A 10,418-nucleotide genomic window follows, 5' to 3' on the forward strand; every position below is an offset into this window, starting at 1 on the left:
GCTTCCCTGCTGTGGACTCTGTACATTTTGTAAACTTTGTATACATCATAAACTTTGTAAGCCCTCAAGGCAAAAAAGTGGCCAGACCCCTCCCTGAGAAAGTTCCAGCAGCCCAGCTCCTTCCCCAGAGCTCTGTAACTGTCATTTCCAGTCCCTCAGTAGGACTCATCCCAGATTATGCTACTTTGAAGGTGAAAAGTCTGGACAAAACCCCACCGATCCCTAAGCCAGGAGAACTGACCTTTCAACTAAAACATACCATCTCTGAGCAGGAGAACGGACCAATCCTTGAACAGGAAAGCCCACCAATATCTGAGCTCCCTGAGCTCAGGTCTTGAAATCCTACCAATCCTCACTCTGGAAATCCCTGCCCTAGAAAGTGCTGCCCTCTAAGAAATCCTATATAAAGGCTGTGTCTGCTCAGATTCCTGTGGCCTTCTCCCTGGAGCAGAGGCCACCGCTTCTGGATTTGTCCTACCTCTCCTGGGCCAGTCTGTCCAATAAATCACTTTTAACAGATTTACTGCCTGGTGTGACTCTTTCATTGGAAGAAGCAATGGCAAAGAAGAAAGAAGAGGAGCAGAGCGCAGCGGAGTCTAAGAGCAGCGTTCTCCGCCTTGCCGCAGGGTGCAGAGAAGGCTCCAGGGGCAGGGGGTGGGTGTCAGCTCAGAAAACATCGTTCTGCTCCAGTTCTCGGGCATGTTTAGAACTAAGTGCCTAGTTTTTGACATGAGAAAAGTTTGTTTGACTTCTGTGAATTTGTTTGACAAGTTGATTGTATTAGAGTAATGACCATAATCATTTTCGTATGTTGTCTTCTATTTTTGTGTGCATGCTTTCTTAGTAATGATTTAGGGATTAAGGAGTATCGATATTCAATGATATGCTTGCTTTTCTCTTTGTAAAGGTACGTGTTGGGTGGAGGAGCACTCTGTATGGAGCTTCTCACAAAGCAGGTAACTCTCGTGCACAATTCTTAGCCTTAGTGGACTATTTCCATATATAAGCTAAATTTTAAGAGGAAAGTTCTTAAATGTCTAGCGCCTACTTTGATAACAAAAATCCAAGATAAATTGGTGAAATTTTATTGTACTTTGAGCTCACTCTATGCTGGAACAGCCATTGAGAATGATGTTTATTTAGAACACAGGGTTGTTTGTGAGATTCTAGATGTGGCCACAGTGTTTTCCCCATCTCTACAGACTTGTATTTGCTGCTGTTGGGTTCCTCTGTGCTGTTCAGTTAGGTTTTTCTGAATGGGAATTGTGACGGACCTCGTTCTTCCTGCAGGGCTGGAGCAGTGCCTATTCAATAGAGTCAGTCATCATGCAAATCAACGCCACCTTGGTGAAAGGCAAAGCCCGAGTACAGTTTGGAGCGAATAAGGTACGTTATTAAGAACCGCACAGAGGTGCTGGGGTGCTCATGCTAAGATGTGTTTCATGTGAAACATCTTCCTGTCTTGGTTCTATTTTGAAAATTTATTTTTATGTCTGAGTGTCTCTTGGCTAGATGGATGTGTCTGTGCATCATATGCGTTCCCGGTGCCCTTAGAAGCCAGAAGAGGGCATTGAATGAACTATAGTTATGGACAGTTATGATTCCCCATGTGGGTAACTGGAATTGAACTCAGCTCCTCTTCCAGAACAAGCGCTCTTAGCTGACGAGCCATCTCTCCAGCTCCCTGTCTTAGTTCTTTTTGAGACATTTTATTTCATTTACCTCATCTTTCATAAATAGACATGTTTAGAGTTTGAGCTTAGGATGTTAAATGTAACATGCTAAGTAAAAAGCCTGGTGTACTTTGAGGTTTCTCCAAACTGAGACCATGTTAGCATCATTGATTTTTAGCTACTGTGCACATGCTGGACTCTATTCTACTAAATCATTAACCTTTCCAACCCTTTAATAACGCAAGAAATGTTCTGTCCTCTTCATTTTATAGACGAAGAAACTGAGACACACAAGGTCCAATAACTCCTAAGGTCATGGGGTCAAAACAAGGGTCTCAGCCAGTGTGCTGAGTTTATGATTTCTACTAGAAGAACCTCCCAGGTGGGAGTGTAGCTATTCCTAGGCATTTATGAGGTTTGTTTTGAAAAAAACTTGTGTGTTGGAAATCACCTTGATCTGATGCTTTTTGCATAGTGAATGTTTTTCCTAAAGTTCTTTGTGAATTTGCATTGTTTTATTCAAGTTATAGGATTTGTACTTACACTGCACATCAAATCGTGAGATTTATTTAAAGAAAGTTAATCCACAGAAAAAGCAAAAAAATTAAAAGGTCATTAAGTATTTTATTTGGGATGATTTCGTGTTGCTTTTAACTGTTTAACAGTGGAATATTTATACCAGAACAAAATGTCTTTTTTTTTTTTAATCCAGAAGCACCAATGCTCAATAATTTATACTGAACCAGCATTAACTTTTGTTTGTTGGTTTGTTTTATTTTGAGACAAGGTTTCTTTTTAGTCCTGGCTCTCTGGCACTCTCTGTGTAGACCAGGGTGGCCTTGAACTTATAGAGATGTGCCTGCCTCTGCTCCCGATTGGTGGGATTAAAAGCCTGTCACCACCACTGCCTGGCCAAATTAACATTTTTTGTTTGTTTGTTGGTTTGTTTGTTTTAAGACAGGGTTTTTCTGTGTAGCCTTGGATGTCCTAGACTCACTTTGTAAACCAGGCTGGCCTCAAACTCACAGCTGTCTGCCTGCCTCTGCCTCCCAAGTGCTGACATTAAAGGTGTGCACCACCATCACCCGGCCAAATTTCTTTTTGCCGTATATTTATTACTTTACAATATTTTAAATGTTTACATTTTATCTTAGTCAAAAAAGCAAAGATATAATATTCTAATGATATTGTCAGTTGTTGTTTCAAAGTAATTGAATGCACTTATCTTCTGAAGGGCTGAGTTAACTGACATAAATTTATACATATGCTGGAAAGCAGAGTTCCCTTCAGCAGACATGATTGAGGTCACATTGGATTAATGAGGGTGAGACTTGGTAGCTCTGTACAGGCAGGAACCTATGGACCAGTGGAAGTACTCTTGCCATCAGCACCCCCACTTCCTGACAGTGCTTAACCAGAAAGAGTGAGAACAAAGTACAGAGTTAGAAGGATGTAGGCCAGGCTGTTTTCTGTTTAATTACTAGGAAATAATGTCTATAGCATACCTTGAGGTTATACAAGCAATGAATGTTCCAGAGTGTTAGCCTGCTCATGAGAACGTTTTTCCCAGCACTTGGGAGGCTAAGGCAGGAAGATTGTAAACTTGAGGCCAGCTGGACTACCTAGTGATTCTAGGCACAACTGGACGATATAAGGAGACCCTGTCGTGAAAACCATAAAATAAAGCACGCCAGTGTGCTAAGCAGTCACATTACAGAGGAAACAGTGATGAATGACGGTGAGGCTGTGGGACACACACAGCCTTCTCTGATCTGCTTCCACAGCCAGAATGGGTACCCTTCCTTCTGTTGCCGTCATTCACCTGCTCAGAAGCCCAGGAAAGATCTGTTTGCTTTTCATGTTTTTTCTAGTGCTATGGAGTGACTAAACAGCCTCGGCTTGTATTTATAAGTAAGTTATGGTGCCAAGTACAAGAACCTTGGTTCTCCACAGGGGCTGTTTGGAGACCATGTTAGTTGCAGCCACAGCTTTTACCAGGGCAGACTCATCCTCTAGAGAGGTGTTTCTAACCGAAGCGCTTAGACTTCCCAAAGACTAACATCAAACCAGTGGCAATAGCAACTAGGCCACCCAGGCATGGAATTGGCAGAAATGTGAATAATACATGTATGTCCCCAAAGACTGGTCCTTGAAATGATCACATCAGAAGATAGGCGTAAGGGCTAGGGTTATAGCTTAGTAGTGCAGTACTTACTCAGCATGTGCTCAGCTCCCCACCCCCACCCCCAGGACCTCCAAACACAACACAGAACAAAAGAGAGACAAACTGCAGTTATTTGAAGTGCAAAAAAATTGTTGTATGCAATGTCAAAGGAAGAAAATGGAAGCTGGGCACGTGGTCACGTGCTTATAACCCTAGCACTTATAGAGAACGCTGGAAGCAGGAGGATCAGAAGTTCAAGGTCATGTTTGGCTACATAGTGGGTTCAAGGCCAGAGTGGCCTACAGGAGACCCTGCCTCAAAAAGAGAAAGAAAAGAAAACATCTAGAAATGGTACCATGAGATTGATCAGTTGATAAGACTGGGAATGGTGTTGAGAGATCTGAAGAAGAATTTAACAACATACACAATAGCTTAAAATTGAAGAGAGAACCCCTTGACAAAACCACACCAATAATGCCAACAAAGGACGAGGTGTGCATATGTGGTCTGCTTTCAAGACAGGGTTTCCCTGGGTAGCCTTGGTTGTCCTGGACTCCCTCCCATTGGCTAAGAGCACCATCTTCTCTTCCAGAGGACCTGAGTTCAGTTCCCAGCAACCATATGGTGGCTCATAGCCATCTCTAATAAGATCTGGTGTCCTCTTCTGGTGTGCAGGCACACATGCAAGCAGAATACTGTATGTGTAATGAATAAATAAATATTTTTTTTAAAAAAAAAAGTCAGCTCCTCTTAAGTTTGTGGGGTTTTAAGAAGTACAGTTTTGGTATTGTTATTCTTAGAAACTTGTAGCAAATAAAGGTAACACAAGTCGTCTGAAAAATGAAAATGTCCTTTTAAGCACAGTAGTGATGCATCCAGAAATCTACTCTGCTGTCTTTCCTCTGGCTGCAGTTTTGATTTAATAATATTTATTTCTTTTTCAGAATCAGTATAATCTAGCAAGAGCCCAACAATCCTATAATTCCATTGTACAGATACATGAAAAAAATGGTATGTTCAATTCAATAAGTACTTACTGCCATTGGTGAGGTTGTACACAGCATGCTGGTGTGTGCCTTGTTAATTTTTGTGGGTTTGTTCTATTTTTTTTTTATCAAATTCTGTTAATTGCAGTAAAAGAAAAATTTGCGTTCATAATCTTAACACTGCTTCTTTAAAAACTTAAGCCCTGAACTCTTAAGTGCCTTTGAATCAGAGCCAAGAAATTTAGCTTAATGAATAAATCCTTTTGCTTACTTGAAATATATTCTGTAAATAAAGGAATTGTGTTCGCAACTCTGTATAGGAGCTTTTACTATATACAGTTGCTGAGCTAGTGTAACAGGATCATGACCATCTGCTTCTGAAACATTCAGATTCAGACTTCCCTTCCTTCCTACCTCAGGGTCAAACCCAGAACTCCGCCAGGTAAAAACATTTTACTAGTGAGATACAGCTCTGCGTGCTCTGTCTCTGTCTCTGTCTCTGTCTCTCTCTGTCTGTCTGTCTGTCTGTCTGTCTCTCTCTCTCTCTCTCTCTCTCTCTCTCTCTCTCTCTGTGTGTGTGTGTGTGTGTGTGTGTGTGTGAGAGAGAGAGAGGGGGGGGGGCGGGCAGACAGACGGACGGGCAGACAGACCTTGCCCTTGCTTTTCTTTTTTTTTTATTTTGCTTTTAAAGCCAGGATGTCACTAAGCTGCCCAGGCTGGCTTTGAGATCACGCTGTAGTCCAGGTAAACCTTGAACTTGGACTCATCCTGCTTCAATGCTTCAGTCTCCCCAGTGGCTGGGCTGATAGGCTGGCATCACCTGGCCTGGCTTGGAAGAACTATTTGCAAGTGCCATTTATGTCACTCCCTAGCTCTGTGGCTGTGATTTATTTTGAAAAGAAATACTTGTTTTGTGTGTATGTGTTTGCCACCACACACACTATATGAGTTCTGAGAGTCAGGTTGTCTGGCTTGGTGGCAGGCGCCTCACCCACTGAGCCATTTTGCTGGCCTCTATGATCTCTTTTAGCCCCCGTTTCCTCATCTCTGAAGTTGGCAAAGTGTTTCTTAGTTAACAGGATAGTGCCTGTGCAGAGTACTTTCTGTACCCTGAACAGGAGTTCACTGAAGCAGTGGGAGGGAAACTAATGCTCTTTTGTGCAGAGTAGAGGGTAGGTGCCTTAGGTAGGTATCTGTAGTAAATGCTCTTAACTTTGCTAGTTTTAATGTGTTAGCTGGGCTGAGGAGTTACCATGCAAGCTTGAGGCTCTAAGTTTGTTCTGAGAATGCACATGAAATGCCAGATACGGGATTGGATGCTCTGATTCCAGCTCAGGGGAGGCAGAGAAAGAAAAAGCGAGGAGAGTGAGCCAGGCGTGGTGGTGCATGCTTGTAACCCCAGCGCTTGGGAGGCAGAGGCAGGTGGATTTCTGTGAGTTCAAGGCCTGCCTGGTCTACAAAGTGAGTCCAGAACAGCCAATGCTACACAGAAAAAACCTGTCTCCAAAAACCAAAAAAGAAAAAAAGCGAGAGCAACATAAGAAGGCACAGGATGTTGGCCTCTGGCCTGGGCAAGCTCAAGTGTAGGTGTACACATTTACATAAGAGTTTGTAGGCTTAGAATTGCATCTTGCACTCAATTTTATCTTAATGCAAAGCCAACTTTTTACTCTTTCAGTGACTCCTTTTAGAAATAGTATTCAAAAACCAAATCTAAAACCTTCAAAGGAAGGTCTTAAAATATGAACTCAAGCCGAGGCTTTTGTAATAGTCATTTTCAGGAAGTACATCATGTGAGTATGCTCTAGTGCCTGCTTTGTACCAGGCATGGCTGAGCATCCAGTTGCCTGGCTGTGAGAGCTTAGACTTGTGTGGAGTCTGAGCAATAGTCACATTTCTCCCTTTTTCTTTCTTAAAGCAAACCTTACAATTGGCATTCACAGATGTATATAGAAAAGGGAGGGAGGGAGAGAGAGAGACAGAGAGCGCCTTGCCTGATGAAAGAGCAGTGGATTCAGAATCAGAAGACAGCTGCCCAGTGGGGGCGAACACCTTTAATCCTGGGATCAGCCTAGTCTACAGATCGAGTTCTAGGACAACCAGAGCTAAGCCAGAAACCCTATCCTGCGGAAGAGAGATGGGGGAAGAACAGAATCAGAGGAAGCAATTCTAATTTTGTGTTTGTTTTAAATTAACACAATTGTGTGCTTATCCTGTGTAAACTTGATGTTTAGACTTACATTATGAGATTACCAATTCTGTAATGGATGCCTTGCACAGCTAGAATTTTAATGTGATGAGAACGCTTAACCTACCAATGTTTTAATTCCAATTGCCAGGATTTTGTTTGGGGGATATTTTGAGTGAGGTTTGCATAAATACAAAGCTGAAATGGAAGCTTGGCATATAGACTGCTGTTATTCCATACAGTCATTATCAGCTAAGAATACAGTTCATGTAGAGATGTTGAAAACTCAAGTATGATCTAGTCCTAAGTAATAACTTGACACCGAGGACATATCAGAATTCTAGGTTAATAACCAAAAAACAAGCTTAACTTTCTACAGTAGGGTTAAACAACAAAGTTCTGAGTGGAGACTAGACCTGATTTTAGTAATGCCTTTTTCTAGTTGCTTCAAGGATTGAAGGAGGTAACTGTTTTTCCATTTTATTTCAGGCTGGTACACACCTCCAAAGGAAGATGGTTAACTACATTGACATGTGTCTGGACCAATGTTGCTTTAAGGAAAACCGTTCCAACGTGCAGACATAAGCTTTTGAGTGCCCGTATAACAGCAGTACCGAAGACATTAGCTAATAGATCATTTAGTGGATAATCTGTCAACTGACATCCAGTTACAGCCTTTTCATTTTGCTCACTTTAGGTATCTTGGACTGAGCAGTGGGGCCTTTACTGTATTTTTCCTGATAAGTGCACACAGTAGCCACTTCCATCTCTTCCTTGAAAAGTGAAATCTCTAAGCAGGGAAGTCAGCATCAGTTTACTGCAGCTGTGACTTTACATTGAGCCTATGGGGTATGAAGATTTTTGAAATCCTGTTCATTTAGAACTAATAAAAGTTTAACTGATGGTCAATACTGGTTTAGAAATTTTAGGTCTTCTAAACCATAACCTTTTCAGGTCTGAAATCATTATATTGCCAAAATTATGACAGGAAGCCTCTTCATTAAATTGTTATGCTTTTTCATGGTTGTGTGAAGGTCTGAACTATTCGGGAAGTATGATCTTAGTTATATCATATTAGGGAAAGCGAGCGAAGCAGCCACGTGCGAGCAGTAGTTTCCACTGGGGCAGCAGAGTCCTATTGGACTGAACCTGCCCCCTCTTGGGTCAACATTTCTTGTGAGGAAGAGCCACAGTGTAGAGCCTGAAGTTCTAAAGTATGAGGCCATTTTACCTTTCATTTATTAACGGGGTGTTGCAATTGTTGATAAACTAATAAACTTATGAAGTGATTGGCACTAAAACAGACTCCTTGAGCAAAATTATGAAAGATACCTAAATTGGAGACCCTTAAATTTTTTGCTATAGTCATATAGTGGCTTTTACATCAAAATACCAGTAGGAAATTAGCTTATGTTAATTTTATAAAATGTGACACAAATCAATGTACTTTCCATTTTATTGCCTTACCTTAGTCCTCTTTGGTTGGTAATAGACCTTTTTTTTTTTTTTATAATCCCAAGTTTGGTTTAAATGAAATTCTAGCTATTAAGCACTTTTTAAAAAGAAACCCAGAGGGGCTAGGTGGATGGCTTAGCGGTTAAGAGCACTGTCTGCTCTTCCAAAGGTCATGAGTTTAATTCCCAGCAACCACATGGTGGTTCCCAACCGTCTATATAATGAGATCTGGTGCCCTCTTCTGGTATGCAGGAGTTACATGCAGGCAGAACACTGTACACGTAAATAAATCTTTAAAAAGAAGGGAAAAAAAAAAAAAGACAAAGAAACCCAGAAGCACATTTTCCCGCACAAACCAGTACAGGCTTCAAAGGTGTACTTATACATTTGATTTGAGATTATTTTTTTAAGCTTTGTAAACCACATCCAGGAGACTTGGCACTTGTGCATTTTATGTGTGGTTTTAGTTTCTCTTGATTCTGTTGGTTAAGAGGACAGTAAAGATAGCTGATATTCTTGCTCACTTGCTCACCTTTAAATAAATGAGCACCAGTGGCTCAGATAACAAGTGACAAGGCAGAATTCGTCAACACATTATAAAGTTCCTTAAGCCTAAGGCAAAATCTTGAATACATTATTGAATTCTTTAATATCCTAATGGCTAGCAGATTGACAGCTGCACATTGGCATGCTTTGTTTTTGGGGGGATTTTTGTTTTTGTTTTTTGGGGTTTTTTTTTTTGGATTTTATTTTTCATTGCAGATTTATTTGGCAATGTACAGTAAATTTTGTAAACTTGCATCAAGTTTATGAATAAAGAACCGTTTAAAAATCAGTTTGTTATTTCCCTCATGAGATGCTGTGATTCAGGTGTCTTTAGGCTCTATATTCAATTTTTAGTAGAGTATTTAAAGAGAAGATGTGGTGTGGGAAGTTGAAGTGGAGATGAAGATTGATTTAATGAGAGAGATAGAGAACATAAAATTGGTGTGTACACACATAGTGCACGCAGTCTTTCCAGAGCTGGTTTGTTTTTTTTTTTTTAAAGACAGGGTTTCTCTATGTAGCGTTCATTTTCCTGGACTTGCTTTGTGGACCAGGCTGGCCTCGAACTCAACAGAGATCCACCTGCCTCTCCCTCTCGAGTGCTAGGATTAAAGGCCTGTGCCTCCACACCTGGCCCTCCCATTACATTCTTTTAAGTTCAAATATGTGTGGATTTGCCAATTTGTTTATTTTAAGACTGTCTTGCTCTCCAGCCAAGGTGGCTTTGTGGGAACTTGTGACTCAAGAGCTGTTTTAATGTCCCTGATCTTAGGCTAGTCACACAATCCCTCTTTTATTATACTCACGGCCCCTGTGCACACCACTATCAGTATATAGCCTAAGAAGCTCAGAAGGAAAGCTCTAGTCCCAGTATGTTTGGGTAATACTCTTCCTGACCTTGAGTGAAATTTCCCGTGCCAGTTTCATCGTTGGTTTGAATGTTATTTCTCCATGTACCCTACTTGATTCAGAAACGGTGGTCCTCTCTGAAAGCTCCTTTAGGTGGGGAAATCTTTCCCCTGGTTCTCACCGGGTGTCTCCTCCTCCCCTGCCAAGCCAGTGCCTGGTAAGAAGGAGCCGTCGAGTTGTTAGGGCCCCTAGTTCTGGAAGTGGAACTTCAGGACTCCTGGAGAGTCCTGGGGTTTTTAACGGAAAGCGTTTGAGTGTTCACACATTCTCAGTGGATAGTGGAGCTTGGGAGGCTGCCTGACACATCCATGTGTTTGGTATTAAGCCTTAAGATTTCTAGAGTAAAGTGGCAGTTTATTACTGAGGGCAGGGGCCTTCTAAAAGTTTTTCTCCATAAGAATATTGTTAATATGTTTTACGTTATGTTACGTTAAAATATTTGGTTGTTGGGAAGCCCAGATTGTTTTTTCGGCTTTTGATCCTCTTCAGCTTGCTGC

At 41.4% G+C, this 10,418-nt stretch overlaps 2 protein-coding genes across 4 annotated transcripts in view; one reads left to right on the plus strand and one right to left on the minus strand.

The window, feature by feature from the left end:
• The window catches only part of UBE2Q2 (ubiquitin conjugating enzyme E2 Q2), a 57,804-nt gene extending 48,503 nt beyond the window's left edge, over positions 1-9,301 (plus strand). For all 3 annotated transcript variants that reach the window (XM_084782967.1, XM_084782966.1, XM_084782968.1), the window contains 4 exons: positions 908-956; positions 1,291-1,386; positions 4,782-4,848; positions 7,501-9,301. In XM_084782967.1, coding sequence (XP_084639093.1) covers positions 908-956; positions 1,291-1,386; positions 4,782-4,848; positions 7,501-7,532 — 244 coding nt within the window. In that variant the 3' untranslated portion in view covers positions 7,533-9,301. The remainder of the gene's footprint in view (positions 1-907; positions 957-1,290; positions 1,387-4,781; positions 4,849-7,500) is intronic.
• NRG4 (neuregulin 4) overlaps positions 1-10,418 on the minus strand; it is a 211,101-nt gene that overhangs the window by 127,470 nt on the left and 73,213 nt on the right. The gene's annotated exons all lie outside the window — the stretch shown is intronic.

Source organism: Acomys minous, assembly GCF_964271855.1.
Source record: "Acomys minous genome assembly, chromosome: 5".
NCBI classification, from domain to species: domain Eukaryota; kingdom Metazoa; phylum Chordata; class Mammalia; order Rodentia; family Muridae; genus Acomys; species Acomys minous.